Source organism: Crocodylus porosus, unplaced genomic scaffold, assembly GCF_001723895.1.
Source record: "Crocodylus porosus isolate Cpor-Errol unplaced genomic scaffold, CroPor_comp1, whole genome shotgun sequence".
NCBI classification, from domain to species: Eukaryota; Metazoa; Chordata; order Crocodylia; family Crocodylidae; genus Crocodylus; species Crocodylus porosus.
Window position 1 is genome coordinate 5,146,255 of NW_017728938.1, and position 17,040 is coordinate 5,163,294.

General features: G+C 54.4%; 1 protein-coding gene across 1 annotated transcript; it reads right to left on the reverse strand.

Annotated features, from left to right (window-relative positions):
• Positions 1–4,232: 4,232 nt before the first annotated feature.
• On the reverse strand, positions 4,233–16,694 carry APEH (acylaminoacyl-peptide hydrolase). Its single transcript, XM_019547516.1, has 22 exons — positions 16,639–16,694; positions 16,347–16,476; positions 15,530–15,656; positions 14,835–14,925; positions 13,916–13,991; positions 13,465–13,637; positions 11,892–12,029; positions 10,786–10,877; positions 10,292–10,332; positions 10,079–10,200; positions 9,504–9,564; positions 9,083–9,180; positions 7,909–7,960; positions 7,619–7,707; positions 7,036–7,174; positions 6,784–6,867; positions 6,616–6,696; positions 5,792–5,880; positions 5,209–5,399; positions 5,012–5,114; positions 4,817–4,923; positions 4,233–4,433 (listed from the first exon to the last, which is right to left on the reverse strand). Exons 1-22 carry the CDS (start codon positions 16,648–16,650, stop codon positions 4,328–4,330), a joined length of 2,202 nt encoding a protein of 733 aa, XP_019403061.1. The 5' UTR covers positions 16,651–16,694; the 3' UTR covers positions 4,233–4,327.
• Positions 16,695–17,040: the final 346 nt, after the last annotated feature.

Sequence of the window (17,040 nt, forward strand, 5' to 3'; positions counted from 1 at the left end):
CAGCTGACTTCCTGCCCTTTGGGCAGGGGGCTGGACTCGATGATCTCCCGAGGTCCCTTCCAGCCCTAATGTCTATGAAATCTATGAAACCCATGCTGGCTATCTCTCAGGATGTTGCCATCAGCCAGTCCATTAAGAATGGCCTCTTTGACAATCTTTTCTAAGACCTTCCCCCGGATAGAGGTCAGGCTGTTGGGCCTGTAGTTTGCCGGATCCACTTTCCTTCCTTTCTTGAAGATAGGCACCACATTGTCCTTCTTCTAACCTTCTTCCTCCAGATATATACCTCCAGCAGCTCTTGCTTCTTCCCCAGTCCTGGTGTCAGATGAGAATGACTCTATGTGCCCCTGTGGGTGAATCCCAGCTCAGCAGCCTGCAGGGTGGGAAAGAAGGGCAGGCGTAAGTGGCAGGGCCTGAATGGTAGCTCCACCATAGCTGCACAGAGCAGGGTGAGGGTGGGGTGCTGAGTGCAGCGAGTTCCAAAGACAAGAGCCCAGACATGGTTTACAACCCCTTGACCTCTGATGGGAATCACCAGCCCATGCTCACACCTCCAATTTCTGCAAAGGGTGAGAGTCCCAGTCTCTGCTGAGACTGTGTGAGTGTTAGCTGTCTCCTTGTGGCTCAGGAATCATGCGGTTGATAGGCTGCAGTGTGCCTGTTTTTAGGACTGTGCTCTTTATGTGGCAGCAGTTTCTCCATGCTGCCAGCATGGTAAGGCAGGAAGGTGGATGCTATGAGATACCAGCAGGATGCGGTGGAGTATTGCAACAGGGGCGCTGTGGGGATACGGTGCCACAAGGTACTGCACATGCCATGTATTGGTCCCCGATATCAGTGGAGATGATGTTACCGGTGACAGAGTCAATAGGCTGCCCGCGAGGTGCACACTGCACTAGCAGCTGAACCACAAATGTTAAAGTGTTCCAGGTCAGGGTGGCACCACTCTGTAGGGAGAGGAGTTAGGCAGGTGCCAGGTTAGCCTTGAGCCCTCAGGTACACAGGATCCTGCCCTGTCTTCATGATGCCAACCCCAGGCTGCACAAAGGAGCACCAGCCCTTTGGCGAATGCAGAAGGGCAGGAATGAGCAGAGCCCTAGGACTCTGGCACACCTGGGGGACAGATGGGGTGTGGGGGGTGATACTGCAGTCACTGTGACCTCCCTGTAGTTCTGACATTGAGAGTAAGTGAAACTGTGCTGCTTGGCTCCTTCAGCCAGCAGGAAGCCCCACCTACTTCAGACCCTAGGTGGTCATGACAGGTGAACCCCTGGCCCAGGGCAGACATATTATGTCCCAGGGCTTTTCCCTCAGACCCTGGGGTTGTTGGCTGGGTCTTTGTGGAATAGGTGTTGTGGGGCTAACATGCATCCCATGGAGCAGGGTGTACAGGGAATGACCCTCCCCTAATATACCTGTGTAGAGTGGGAAGCACAGACCACACATCCAGCTCCAAGGACAGTGCACACCACAGAGGGGAGATCCTGCTACCAGGCAGCAACAGCATCCAGCCTGTCATGGGACTGGGTGTAGAGAAAGGTAGGTCCCATAGGTGGAAGCAGCAGTGGAGCCTATTGCTGGGTTAAAAGGCAAGGCCAGAGATGCTGGATTCCCTGCAGCCAGCAACTGCTGCCACCTGCCTCTGCACCTCTCCACAACAATAGCCCCGTCCCCCATGTTCCTGTTTCCCTCCATGTCTCTAAGCCCACCCTGTGTCTAGACTCCCAGGCTCCTGTCTGCACAGCAACCCTGCCCCCAAGACTCTTTCACCAGGCTCCCCTTCTTGGTAGTTCACCTCCTTTTCCCACCTCCCACATTTGCTCTGATTCGGAGGCCATGGAAGCAGAGCCAGGCCCCACCAATGACTCCGACTTCTTCCTGAGCTGGCAGCCAAGAGCCTGTGTGAAGAGCACAAACAGAGCAGGCTGGGCACCAGGCCAAGAAGCTGCACAGCTGCAGCTAGAGATGGTCCCAGGGTATGGTGCTGTTGCAGTGAGAGAAGGCAGAGACCCCAGGGTGACCAGATAAAAGGAGGTATGTTCAGTGCCAAAGGACCTGAGCAGACATTGCTATCCCATGCCAGCTCAGCCAGTTCCCATCCTTGGTTTGTCCTGCCAAAGCTCACTGTACAGTGTGACCTGGTGCCTCCTATTCACCACCTACACAACACCAGGCTTTCCCCTCACCCATGCAGGCCTTGCCCCCCACAGCAGTGTGACCAGATTGGGCCCCAGGGGCAGCTGTCAAGCCCCCTGGTGGCCATGCAGCTCCTGCCCTGCTCCAGCTCCTTGAATACCCTCCCTTGCCTCTCTCCTGGTACGCCTTAGGTGTAATTAGATTATGAAAAGAGGCTGCCCCAGTGGTACCCAATCTTTTCACCCCATAGCTCAGATGAGTGGTGCTAGGTTGGATTCAGTCCATAGGCCCAATGTGGCATGCAGTACTGGCTTAACTAGGGCCTGATGCACCTGCATAGAAATGGCCTGGCTGGGGTCCACTGCAGCTGTGTGGGAAAGGCCCTGCTGGAGCCAAACGCAGCCTCACGGGGCTTGGAAATCTAGCAACAGGGGAGTAGTGACTGTTAATTGCTGCAACTGCTCTGCTGCCAAATTTCCAAACCAGTGGGGAGCCCCAAAGGCCAGATGGCATGGATCACAGGGCAAGTGATTAAGTACTACTTTATTAAACTAAACAAGGTATGTTTATAGGGCAAGTGTATCCTGCCCCAACATATTATGGAGCACAGTGCAGAGACATAAAACCTGTTCTGCTGGACCAAAGCAGGGCCAGGGGTACTTGGTAGCAGGGCAGATCAGACAGCTATTTATTCTGCAGCCACAGCTGCTCCTAGCCAGATCCCAGGCCATAAGACCTTTCGGTGTGTGGACCACAGGTGCTTCTTGGGGGCTTCCTGGACTGCCACAGCCCATCTTCCCTGCTACACAAAACACAGTGCTCTTGGGGGAAGCACCAAGCTGGGCTTGTACTTTGCCCACTGCTGCATTCCTCAGAGGGGCACAAGGCAGCCTGTTTGAGTTAACGGAAAGTTAACTCTCAAGGCAACACCTTGACAAGGCAACACCTGTCTTGAGTAACTCTTAACAGGGACGTGGCAGCAGGGAGATGAGACTCTGGGGATCTAAACCTGCTGCCTCCCTACAGGTTTTTTTCCCTTTCTGAACTACTATGGAATTCATCTCCCTCAGGGCAGTCTCAAATCCATTCTGTCCTGAACTTTGGGTACAAGGATGTGCTTGTCATGGGCAGTTTCTTGCCATTCTCACAAAAGCCTGTCCTCCCTGCTGGAGCACACTAGCAACCCCCATCCCTGTCCTTTCCAGGAGGATCCATGCAAGCACAGCCTGGGGCACTCCAGCTGAGCTCCTGGGATGCTTGGCAGCAGTAGATGGCTGAGCCTTCACTTGCGCCTGTGGCTAGAGAGGACTGAAACAGACTTGATCAGTAAGCTGTTCTCTCTTGCTGAGAAACTGGAGTGTAGACAGCATACTCCTGCAGTTACAGATCCTTCTGGCCATCCCTTCAGTCTCTTTCTTGTTCCATCTGCTCTCATGTGGCTCCTGGTGGAGCAGTTAGTATGACAAATTTGTAAGCAACTTGGAACAGTCTGAGAATGGAAAGCATCAGTAATCAGGAGCATGGGCAGCGCCATGTGTCCTATTTAAAAGCAGCAGAGTGTTCAGTAAATAGGACACTAGCGAAGTACCATCTCCTGTGACGGCCAACTGTGCCACGGGGCAGAGAACCACTCTCTGGTGCAAAAGGGCTTCACAGGGCATAACTGCCAACTTCACTGACAGGTGGGCTGGGCAAAGGGTACCCTATCAGACATAGTTTTGCTGGAAGCAATGATGGGAGCAGGAACAGTGCTAGATACATGGGAGGGGGGGATTATGACTTGGACTACAAGGTGGCAGTAGACCTGCACAGCAGAGTCCCTCATTCCTGTATTTAGAGAGCACTGCTATTGCCCAAGGGTGCAGGGCTCCTTTTTCTCTTGTCCCAGTGCTTTAAAGGCCTTCCCAAAAGGAAGAAGCACCTGTCTATTTGTAGCCCATGGCTCTCCCAGCCCTGCCTGCTGTTCTCAAGTGGGATGGTGCCAAGGGCACAGGGTGGCAGAGGTCAGCTGACATTGGGGTCCTTAGCCCCTTCACATCTGGTAATAGAAGCCATGCAGGCTGCCCCCTAGGGATGAAAGTGAGGCAGAGGCTAGCTCAGCTGTACTGTTTATTAACAGGGGGTTACAGCATTAGGTGGGGGTGCAGTGCACAGCAGCATCCCCTGCAGGGCAGGGTACAGGTGCCTACAGTCAGCACTTAAGGTGCTTTATCAGCCACAGTGCCATGTTCATGAAGCCATCAGCCTCGGCCTCCACGCCAGAGAGTGCATGGTTGTTCCCTGGGTACCACAGCAGTCTGGAGGAAGAAATGGGAATTAATAAGGGCCTTCAGTCTGCTCCAACCATCTCCAAGGGATCTCTACCCACTTGCCCTGTAGCTGGACATACAGTCCAGCTCCCAAGTGAAGCAAACCCTTCATTCGTCTTGTCTCAGACCTGACCAGTTCCTCCATGATGCCAGCGAAACACCAGCCCACCCCACACATGGCCCCCCACCTTCACTCTTGGCTCTAGTCCAAACCCAGCCACCCTGTTCAAACACGTGTCCATCGGTCCCTGCTGTGCAATCCAAACTGCCCCCTGGCAAACCCAGGTACAAATTCTGTCCCTGTCCATGCTGCCCACAAGCCTCCAAGCTGTTCCCAACAATCCCTGGGCCCCTCCCTGTGACCTGCTCACCGGGTGGGGACACCCCTGGCTTTAAGGGCATGGTAATACTCCAGCCCCTGTTTTGGAGGGACTCGCTTGTCATCTTCTCCCAGCATCAGAAGCACAGGGGTCTGGACCTGGAAGGGGAGTGAATCAGAACCTGGGTCCCACAGCCAGCACTAGGGGTCCAACTCTGGGAGAGGAAGAAGAGTAACGTAGTCTTACCTTGTCAACATACTGCATGGGAGACTTGTGCAGCATCTCCGTCCAGTGGGCAGCATTTGGGAGGGTGGTGGGTGTGAAGAAAAAGCCAGCTTCAGTCAGGCACCTGTGGAAGAAGCCGAGGCCCAATTTCACTGAGGGCATAGGGGGGCAGGGGCTGGGTGCAGTCAGGGGCTGTGATTCAGGCCTGGGGCACTCACCAGTCTGGGATGTCAGTGCAGCTGATCATGGAGGCCATATTGACAACTGGGTTTCGAACGACACAAGCCTGGTAGGTGCCTGGGTACTGGCCAATGAGATGGCAAGCAAGGAAGCCCCCATGTGAACCACCCACCAGGGCTACCCGGGTTGAGTCCAGTGGCTCTTCCTGTAATACCCGTTCCACACAGTGCTGCAGCGGGATGAGAACAGACAGTTGGGAGGGGCAGCAGGAGTGCCCACAGCCCAGCAGGGCATGGAGCAAGAGGGGCAAGCAGGGTTGTTCAGGGTCAGGTCAGGAGAGGCAGGGGTGGAGAGGGAATAGGGAGGGGTATAACTGGCTAAGCAAGGTTGGGGCAGGGGAACAGATAGCTCACTTGGTTGAAGAGCACATGGCCCAGATCCCTATCAGGTGACTGGCAGAGGTTACCCCTGCTGTTCCCTAGGGATTAACTAGACAGAACTTTCCCCCAGGCAAAGGATCACAGCAATGGCCCACAGGGTTGCAGGGAGGATCTCAGAGTTGTGGCCCCAGCTTCTTAAGGGTGCAAGCTGCATGGTGGTACTCAGCTTTGTGGCCTGTACCTGTACATCTTGTACATCCTGGCTGCCCACATTGCCTGGCAGGGAAGCGATGTTGTCCTGGCCGAAGCCTAGCGAGCCCCGGTAGTTCACTAGAACAGAGAGCAATGTCACTGTAAGTCCCTTGCCCCCACCTCAGGCAATCCCCAAAGACACTCCCCAAAGTGTCTGTCTGCCACTGAGCACAACAGCAGGTGACAGGCTGGTATGTGGGGGGATGGGGACTGCCTCTGCTGGAGATTCTGCCCTTCAAGTGGCATAGTGGCCTAGTCTTTATGTGGGGTAGGAGTGGTACCTATGCTGCAGGATGGGTAGGCTCCAGGTTCTGTCCCTGTGACCTCCCTACCCTCTGCCTTGACCTAGCACTGCCAGGGCAAACCTCACATATTAAGTGCCTTGAAAGCTGCCCCAGTGGTTGTGTCTCCATTCCATGATCCCCTCCCTACAACTGTGCACACCAAATGCATAGCTGCTGCCTACCAGCTGCTGTGCCTCCAGTCTCTGTCCAAGAGTCTGGTACTTCACTAGAAGTGGGTTGCATGAACTCCTGGCACTGTGGCACTTGAGAGCCTCTGCCTTTCCCTAGGGCATCCCTTGGAGTGAACCCTAACCCAGCAGAACCTCCCCAGGGCAATTTAGCTAGGATGAGGGAGAGTTCACAGCATCCACTAAGTAGGCTCCAGCACCACTGGTCCATGTTAGGTAGTCTGTGATAGCCCAATTCAGGCCCAATCTGGGGCAGCTATCTGTGCCCACCTCCCATCATGTTGCCAGCCTTCAACCCTATGCCACTGCCACATGATTCTTTGGCAGTAAGTGGGACTCACCCAGAAGCACAGCAAAGCCCATCCTGCAGAGCACTGCTGGGTACAGCATCCAGCTGGCCACAAAGACTGAATGAGGACCTCCTACAAACGGGAAGCAGAGGTGAGCCCTACAGGGCCTGCAAGAAGAGGTGGCAGTGCTGCCAGTGTGGTGGGGAGGAGGGGGCTTACCATGGGGTACAACCACAAGAGGTGGCTTGTTTGTGCTGGCCATCTGGCTGGGCCGCAAAAGGATGGCTTCAAAATCAAGACCCTCTGCAAAGGGGTTGGGTTGGGGAGAAAGAGAGAGAAGAAAGGTTGGCAGTCATTAACAATGACAAGGCTGGGATCTACAGTGCTTGCCAAGCCCAGACAAGGAGCTCCCTCCCAGGTCCCCAGCTAAGCTTGTGCTCATGGCTCTGCCCCTCCTGCCCTTGTACTCACCATACTGAGGGTTTTCCTGCTCTGAAGGAGGCTGCAGGGACTGGATGACCCAGCTGATGTCTGACAAGGGGGCAGCATCTTCCAGACAGACCCAGCTCACCTGGGCCTCTTGGCCAACACTAGGAAGGAAGCCCACCTTCTACAAGGGAACATCAATAGCATCAGTAGCACTGGCACCAGCACACATGCTGTTCTTCTATCACCAGGGGTGCTACATTGCTGAGGGCTGGGGCAAGATGCTCTCTGGAGAGCCCCACAGAGAGGACAAAGTGGGCACAACCTTTGGTGACAGCTTCCTTTGGTGTAGGTAGGAAAAGACAGCATCTGACATGAGCTGAAGGCTAAAACTGACAGTGATGACTGGCACAGCCACCCAGAGCTCCAGTGATGTTCTCAATGATGACCTGCAACATCTGGCCCTGTGCTCCTTGAGAGCAGTATAGTTGGTTGATGCGTTGGGACACTGTCTGGAGGTGGAGGCAACTGGAAAGCTCTCACTACTGTAGCACGCTCAGGGCTGGTGCACAGGGGAGACTGGTTCCAGCCCAGTGCCCCTTCTCCCCGATCCTGAATTGCCCCTTACCAGAGTTGGAGGGCAGCTTGGGGTCGAGAACTTGGCCACTAGAAGATCCCGGTTGATAGTAAGGAGTGTCCAGCTCCCTGGGGGAGCATCTGCAGGCGGGAAGAGAAAAGATGTCACAGCCTATGGAGCCTGCTTGGTGCTGGGAGTGCACTTAAGTCACTGGCCAGAACAGGAGGGATATGGGGCAGTGGCTGTTGCCCAGTCCTGTAGGAACATGCAGGACCCCCAGTATCTCCAGAGGCAGGGAACAGAAGGGCCTGCAAAGTGGCTGCAGGGCTGCCAGTACTTACCAGCTGTCAGGCAATGCACACTGCTGGTCTGCGTGTCCACAACAAACAGGTCCTAGAGGGAACACCAAAGGGCAGAGCTTCTTCAGGCCGCTCATATCCCTGCATTGCCCCCTGCAGGGGACAGAATAGACACCTGGCTCCCCTGGACCACTGCTGGCCTGCAATGGGCAGGATGGCCTGACACTCTGGAGGCGAATGTACCCCAGTGAGGGGAGGGGGAAACCCGTATGGGTACAGCAGTTCTTCTGGGACAAAGTGGAATTGATTTAAATCACTGGTCGGGAAGCCTCAATTTAAATCACTGTTGTTTTCTACAAAAATTGCGTTCTTGTTGTTTGATATAATCTTCATTAAAATATTCCCAAACAGGGTCTCTCGTACAGCCTTCCAAGCCGGATGCCATAATAGGTTTTCCCTTCTACTGTACCATTCCCTCACTAGATCTCAAATCAATGGTGAGGCTGTATTCAGAAACATCCCACAAGACTTCCCACCAGACTCATCTTCCTTGTCCAGATCTACTCCACCCCCAACAATCCCCTACATTCATTTAAGTTCTTGAAACTTTCCACTTTTAGAGAGAGGCAAGGGCGTGACTCTGTATACACAAACTTGCAGAGAGACAATAGGGCTGATGGATAGGTAAGCAGGTCTGTTATCTATCATCTCCATATGCTGCTATTAACAAGGATGTTATTTCTGGAGAGACAAAACTGAAACTAAGCATCACAGAAATGCTTAATGAGATCTTCTAGACTGAGCACTGAGTCCCACTGGGTAGAGTGGTTTTCTTTAATCTTTACTAATCTATACAGAGGAGCCTCTGGGAACCCCATAAGATTAGGCCCCTAATATAGTCCATGGCCCATTGTGACCTATTTATAAAACTTTTCTAAAAAATTTAACATGAATATGTTAGACGTTACAATCCCTATTCCATGGTGATACCTTTGAGTGCTAACATATCTTAAATTAAAATGATCTTTAATGTAGATTTTTTTTTTAAAAAAAGCATCTTAACAAAAAGAATTTAAAAATACAATTAAATAAAAAAACTGATTTAAATTTTCTTAAAAATCTGATCTTTCGATTTTTTTTTTTTTTAAATCGTTGATTTTTAACCATCTTGATCCAGGAGCTGAGCTCTGGCCCTTGCCAGCCCCTGCCCTCTTACCTGCTGGCTGCGCTGTGCTGTGTCTAACACAACCCGCCGGCTGTCAGCTGCCCAACACATCTCAGGCAGTGCTGTGCAGTAGATCCCTGGGAATACACCTGCGAAGAGAGAGCCCGATCTCTGCCAGAGAGAGCACAGACCACTAGGTCTCAGTGGCAAGCCCTGGGAAGCAAGGTATGCCACTCAGCTTGAATCTGACCCCTTCCCCATGTGCACAGCTTTGCCTTGCTGCCCCAGCCTGGGTTCCCCACATACAGCCTTGCCGTTGGCCTTCATTCCTGACAGAAAGCACCTCTTCTTGCTGCCTAAGCAGACACTGCTTACATGCCACCTTGCACTTGCTGAGCCTAATTTCTGGGTACTCCATCGTCCCCACTTTTTAGCTACCTGGGCCCTTCCCTGCCTCCAGTCAGCTACTTACCCTGGCTCTGCCGAGGCACAACCTCTAGCACAGTGGAGGTTTGTTTTGTGTACCAGTCATACTGCAAAAGATAGCAACACAAGGCAGTCAGGCAGTACCTACAGGGCTCTACTCTTATTTCTGCTTTGACAGAGCTCTCCTCCCCAGGAACTGAAGCCCAGCTGGTACCCTAGATAGCTGACCCAATGCTGGCCCTAGGCAGACACACACACCATTCTGTCAGGGAAGGTGGATGAGATGCCCAAGCATGACTAACTTCCAGGCAGCACTGAAGGGAGGCGGGGCTCTGCTAAGATATGCTGCCTCAGCTCTCACACTCACCATGGGATACTGTCTACTCTGCTATGGTGATGCCTCCCAAGCCACTCACACTGACAGCGTGGTCAGAATTCTTGGCTACTGGCTCCAGCCACACTGCTATTCTGGTGGGCTAGCAGAGACTTCTGGGGTGCCCAGGAACAACTGCCCCACAGGGCAAGATGATGGCCAGGGTTGGCTCTGGCAGGCATTACTGCCACTCCCCTGCCTTGGGTCCCTGGTTCAGGCACCCCCCCGGCTGGTGTCACACCACTCACCATACAAAGGCGGCTGCATTGCTGATGGGGCCCAAGTGCATTGTTCTCCAGATAGATGATGCGGCACTGGTCAGGACTGAGGCGTGGGGACCATACAGCCTTGGTGTCATTAGACAGCAGCTCTGCAACAGAAGAAAAGGAGGCAGGCAGACAGGTTGTGGGCCAAGAGAAAAGGCAAAGCTTGGAAAGCAGCACAAGGAGAACATCACTCACCACAGCACCCCCTTCTGAGGTCCACATAGAACAGTGCTGATCTGCAAATGGGATCACAGAAGTCATCATGGAAAGGGCCTGAGCGCACCTTCCCTTAGCAGCAGGGGCTGTGCCAGGCACCCAAAACTCACCCTTGCTTTAGCTGCATCCCTACAATTAATGGGCACCACAATCACAGGCCTGGATTCCAGGCTCTGCCCAGTGGCCCCTCACTAGTGCCAGCCTTGCACTAGACAAGCCATCTGCCCATGAGAACTGCTGCTTGCCAGCCTGAAGGGCAGTGGAGAAAAGTCACCCAGCTCAAGAGCCATAGCACGCCCTAGTAGGACTTGAGGGCTCAGCTGAATGCTGGTGGAGATGCTTCTACAGCCAGCAACACTCTGGCTCCTGCTGCAGATGTAGCACGCAGGTAGGTCCCTTTCCCCAGTACCTAGTGTGTAGTTTGCTGCAAGCCATGGCTAGGTTTATGTTGAGGGGTGCCACAGGGCTCTCACCTGCGGTTGGTGCAGTGCCGCAGCCCCAGACGGAAGGGTTCATGCCACCAGCCTGTGAAGACCACACCAGTGTCACCGGGGGACCAGAAGGCCTGTGGGACAAAGCAGGAAAGCATCAGACAGCATAAGTGAAATAGCTGGGACCTAGAAGGACACTGGAAAGAAACTGGGAGAAGAAAACAGAAGAGACAGCAGGATGACAATTTAGAGACTAACTGGTTCAGAGACATAACCTTTCATAGGTGACAGCCTACTTCATCAGATGCTAGCATCTGACAAAGCATCCTTATTAGTATCTGATGGAGTACACTGTTGCTTACAGAAAAGCTCATTTCTCTCCGAACCAGTTGGTCTTTACATTGGCACCCTGCCCTGCCTTCTGCCCAACACCCTCACAGAACTGTTTCCTTTATAACAACCCTGTATATATTGGAAGGCTGTTCTCATGTCCCTAGCCCCATCAACCTTCTCTTGCCTATATCAAACAAACCCAGTCACTTCCATCTTTGCCCTTGGGGCATGTTCTCAAATGTTGTAGCATTCTTATCCTTCTTTGTTAGACAGTCTCCTGTTTCTCACCATCTTCACTGCAACTCGGTATTCCAAATGGGACACAGGACTCCAGTTGAGGCCTCACTGGTGCTAAGCACAGTAGAACAACGACCCCTCACATTATATATACACAACTCTCCTGTTCATGCATGATATTGCCTTTTTTGCCACAGTCTTGCATTGCTGACTTTGTGCGAGTTGTAGCCCCCTTTCAACCACTTATATAAAAATGAAGTACAGAAACACATCCACAGAGCTGAAGAGTCTGACACCTGCCCTACATGCAAGACAGGAACTGAGCCTGGAATCCATCACTACTCTGGTGATGAGGGGGTCTTGGATCCAGATTACCTTATTGTTATGCTTCAACTCCTCATGGGTGCCAGACAGGGTGCGAAGGGGAAAGGAGAAGAGAGGGCTCTTTGGGTGCTTCTAGCTGGTGGCATCTGTATGCTCCCTACAGCTACTCAGCAGGGGAGGTGTTGGGTTGCAGTGACATGACCCTGCTCACCAGCCTCTCCCTATCCAGCTGCTTCCCCGATCCTCATGCTGACCTGTCCAGGGGAGATGTGGTCTGGGACACCTTCCAGCACAGAGACGTTGCTGCTCTCAATGTCCAGCACGCATAGGGCAGGGACACTCTTGCCGCTCAGTGCCTCGCCCCAGTCCTCATGGTACACAAACTGCTCCCCCTAGAACACAAAATTTTATGAGTTGCCCAAAATGCCCATGCCACCCTGGTACCAGCACAGGCCATGTCATGGCCCAGCCCCACTGAGTCATAGCTTTTAAGTCTTATGCCCTCCAGAACATAGGATCCTAGTAACAGTACAGGCCTGGCAGGGCTCAGTAGTCCTGCTCTAGGAACAAGTCACACCCAGGAGGTTTTGGCAAAGCTGACTTATCTGTATGGCTGAAGCATCCCTTAAAGCAACATAGAGCCCACATTGAACAAAGTAAACATAGTACAGAAGAGAAAAGAATGATTACTCCCCTGCCCCGAAAAGTCAACCCAGTGCTCAAGACCAACAGAGCACTTTGTGAGTGTAGGAGATAAACTTGGATTTCCTGTTGTAAAAGGAAGCCTGTTACTTTAAGGGATGCTTCGGCAGGTTAAGCTGGCTGTGTGGGGGCCAGCAGCTAGGAAGCAGGCTAGCCACTGGACAGCTAGCTGCTAGAAAGCAGGAAGACTAGTAACCATAGAGATAGGGGCTACCACTAAGGAGTGACTATTCCAGGAGCTAGGTGCACAAGTTGCACAGGGGGCAGACATCTAGGCAGCCCAGAAACAAAGAGAAACAAGCAAATGAGCTAAGCCAGGGCAGAGAAGGGCATGCTCATCATCAAGCCAAAATGGAAACTCCTGTGGATGGCTGGAGAGCTACCTGACAGGAAGGGGTGGAGCTTTGGAGGAACACAAAACCAGTACCTTAGGCCACATGGTCAGTCTGGCCTTGCAGGCAACAGACAGAAGAGATCCTGAACTGCCTGGCTGACACAGCAGCCTTAAGCTGAAAGGGCCAGAGCCTTGGGCCCAGAAAAAAAGACTGGTGTAGTAGAAGCAGCTCAGCCTGGGATCAGGGACCCAGAGGACTAATATAGGGCTACAGCTGCTTTACAAGGTCAGGGGCCAGAGAGAAGGCTAGGGCCAGAACAGGTTTAAGCAGAGGGTGAAAGCCTGGGGAGGGATTAGGGCCAGGGGCCTGGCAGTTTGATGGGAGTGTGACAGAGGGACCAGAGGATCCAGTGGACAACTTGAAGTAACATCTGTGAGGCATGGGAATGGCTGTAGGGGTTGAAGGTCACAAATAGCCCTTAAGGCAGTGGGTACGTGGAGAGACTGATGGAGCCAGGGGGGCTTGACTAAGGTCAGCAGGGTACAAGATGGACCTGCTGACTAAGAATAAGCTAGGGTTTGCTCTGCAACCTTGGGGCAGCCTCCCTTTTTACGAAAAGAAATAGTTCTATCAAGGCATGACAGGCGAGAGGAAAAGGAGGGCATCTTGAGTGGCTGGAGTGGGGCAGGAAGCATGCAGCTGCCCCTGGGCCCAGCCCTGCTACACCTGTGTCCCTAAACTGTGTCGCACATCACTCCAGTTCCTCAAGATCTACCCAACCCCTGCGCACCTTGAGGGCTTTCTCTTGTTTCTCAGGCCTCGACACTGCGTCCTCTTCCTCAGCTGTGCTGCTGAGTTCAGGTGCCTTACTCTGGAAGAAGGACTCAGTCTTTGGGCGTTTCTTCTCCGCCACATACAGAAGATGGGTCTCTGAGTGCGACCAGGCTAGGCAGCCAAACTGATCTGCAAAAACATAGGTCAGACATGGACAGGCACTATGGCCCAGCACATCCAGTATAATGCCTCAAGGGCCTACCCCTACCTTACCAGTCAGCCCCAGGTATGCCATTCTACTACTCAGCCAGCCCCAGGGTCTAGGACCAACCTTTCCCTCCTTTGTTACTCATATACCTTTGCTACCAGCCCAGTGGCCCTGTAAATATACTACTACACCCCTACCTCCACTTCAGAGAGAAGGGGCTCCCAGGAACCCAGGGATCCCCCACAGTGAGCCTGCTCACCATCTTCGTAGATGCTGCCATGCTTCTCCAGTCCTGTCAAGTTGATGCTCTTCACTTTGCGATTCTGATCCCAGATCTGAGATTACAGAGATGTCAAGAGATGAAGCCCTGCAACCTGTGATTCTAACCCTCAGAGACATCAGGAACCAAGGCATCCAGTCACCCTCCTTGGGGAGCCATGCATCAGCCTAAGAATTACTGGCTTTCCCAGCTGCAGTGTGTCCACGGCAGATGCCTTTTAAAACTGACTTGATGCCACTCTGCTGGATGCAGGTAAGCCCTGACCTCTGGAATTTCAACAGGGTGGGAGCCATCACCTCTGGGATATTCAGATAGTTGTGGGGACCATTCTGATGGAACAGGTACAACAGAAACCAGAGACAGCTTTGTTAGCTGTACAGCAGGGAGCTGGAGCTGAAGCTGATACCCTACAGACCCCTCTGGGTCAGCCCCACTGTGCCTGGCAAGAAAATGAGTGTGGATATCCAACGCTTAGCGTTCACTCTGGGCCCTGCCTCTCATCAGAAGGCAGGCCTCACTGAGCTGTACTGGGGCGGGTCCTAATCATGAGATCCAAGGATGGCAGAAGCCTGTGCCTGACTGATGCTGTCGGGCAAAGATCCATACCCAGCTGCCTGGCAGGTATGCAGGGAAAGGGATCCAAGCCAATCAGGTATGGGGTTTGGAGCAAGCATAAGGTATGGAGCCACAGGTGGGAGTCTGCCAGGAATCTAGAAAAAGGGCAGCAAGCAGCTTGGAGGTCAAATGAAAGTCTGCCCTTTCTCCTGAGAGCTACTAGCACCAGGTGCTGTCTGGCTCTTCTGAAAGGGCCAAGCAAGGTTAATGCAGACACATGGTATCTAGTTGTAAATGACTGAGGCCCCCTGGTCTCCTCCAGCAGCCAGATGGATGGACTCACTTCCAAGAACTGCTTCTCCTCGCCTTTGCTGTTGCTGGCCTTTCTTAGGACGGCTTTCAGTGTCCCACTGGGTGACTCTCTACTCAGCAGCCTGAAAGGTAGACCAGCCCCATTACCAGAAGGGCAAGAAGGCACCAAGGGGCTCCGGTACTGAGCACACCCCTCTCAGAGATGTGATCAGTGAGCCTGCACTAGCCCTCTGCCTGAGGTGGCACAGCAGGAGATACTAGACAATGCAGTAAAGGGTGAGAGCCAGGGGCAGTTGCTGCATAGGAAAGCCTGGTAGCAGAACTCCTGGAGCTACTCTCGAGATGTTCTGTGAACAGGACCAGGTTGGGGGTTTCAGGGCTGGGCAAGTATACGGTGGCTCCCAATGGGGCTGTGAGGCCCTCTGGAAACAGCCCTATCCAACCCCTACCCACCCTAGAAGGGGCCCCTCTTTCAGGCATGGGGCCAGATGCATCAAGTGTCCATCCCTGCCACTGGCACTCCTGGCACAGTGATCAGGGCAGGGGCAGGCAACAATACTGCCCGAACTACTCACTAGCTGCTCAAAGCCCCCAGAGCCCAGGCAAGACAGCCCTTCGCCATCGTTCCAGTCAGGCTTGAGTAAGGGAGACAGTAGCTCCCAGCCAAGCCTTGGGGACATGACAGCTGCTGATGGGGAACACTACTAGCAGGCAGCGCAGACTCACTCGCCCTTTATCTCGGTGCAGGCACCCGAGGGGCCCGAGTACACGATGGTTTTGCTGTCATGGAAGACAAGGTACTGACGGCAGAACTTCACACTCTCGGCTCTCTCCAAGTCCCGCTGAGACCACTCTAGAAGGGGAACAAATTTAGCTGCCACCCAGGGGCACCAATTCTTCCCCCCTGCACCATCTTCATGCACCAAGGAAGAAACCAGATAATACAGCTGCTCCCAGATGCCCCCATTCTGCTGTGCTGGGTCCCAATTCTCACCTCTTTGTGACACAGAGCACGTGAGGACAGAGATCCCATGGGGCCCAAGTGCCCATGCCATCTGGAAGCAGGCCCGCCTACTGCCACCAGATAGGACTGGGCCCAAGACCTGGGTCCAATTCCTGCAGCTGCCTCAACCCCTCTGCACGGCCTTGGGGAAATCAGACCTTGATTTTCAAGCCTTAGCGGTTCCCTGTGCCATTAGGGTCTGGCCAGTCAGTCCCCAGCCCCTTCCTGTGTCTCAACATCCCGCTGTGAGGTGGGGGTAGGAGTGCCCTTCCCAGCAGGGGCCACACACTGGCACCACACAAGGTGCCCTGGGCAGCACAGAGGTGGACAGGCAGGAGGCACGAGGGGGCTGGGCGCGGGGCTGAGCCACATGCGGGGGTCACAAGCATGCGAGCACGGGGCTACCCCTCTGACTGCCACCAGCCGCAGCCCTCAAGATGCCCAAAGGCGAGGGGGCGGGGCGGGGGCCGGGCTGCACCGCGAACTCAAGGCAGGCGGGCGGCGGCCATCGGAGCCGGCCCGGTGTCGCGGCCGCGGTACCTGCGTAGACGTTGCAGTACTTGCCGCCGTACTGGGTCGTGAGCTCCGGCCCCAGGCAGGCGGTGCCGAGCGCGGGCAGCTGGCTCAGCTGGCGGTACAGCGCCGCGATGTCCTCCGGGTCCGTCAGCACCTGCGCGCGACACGCGGCGGCCCCGTCAGCGGGGCTGGGGGCGCTGAGGCCCCGCCTCGCGGCTCCCGGGCTGCGGCCCCAGCGCGGGACCCCGCCCGCGAGCCCCCCTGGAGCGGGCCCGCCGCGGGGCGTTGTGGGAACGCGGCGGACCCGAGCGCTTACCGGCGACTCCATGTTGTGGCAGCAGCTGCCTGGGCAAGAGTCGCTTCCGGGGCGGGGCGAGAGCCCCCTCCCATTGGCTGTCGCACTTCCGGCGGGGGCGGAGGCGGGGCGGGTGTTGTGCGTTTGCTCCGGGGCCGCGTGGTTCTGGACACTCGGACTTGGAATAAACTCTGGCTGATTTGGCCTCCGCTATACAAAAACCACCCCGGGCACGCGCTGGCTTTGGGCAGGGGCCCCGGCCGGAAAGCTCCCTTCACCTCCTGTCTCCTCGCCCCTCAGTGCAACTTGCGGCCGCTGCGCCTCATCCAAGCCTCTTCGGCCACGGGGACAAGTCGCTCTGCGGCCTCCCGGGAATCGCCCTTCGGCCTCGCCCGTTACCGGCCCCCTCCGCTGCCCTCCCGT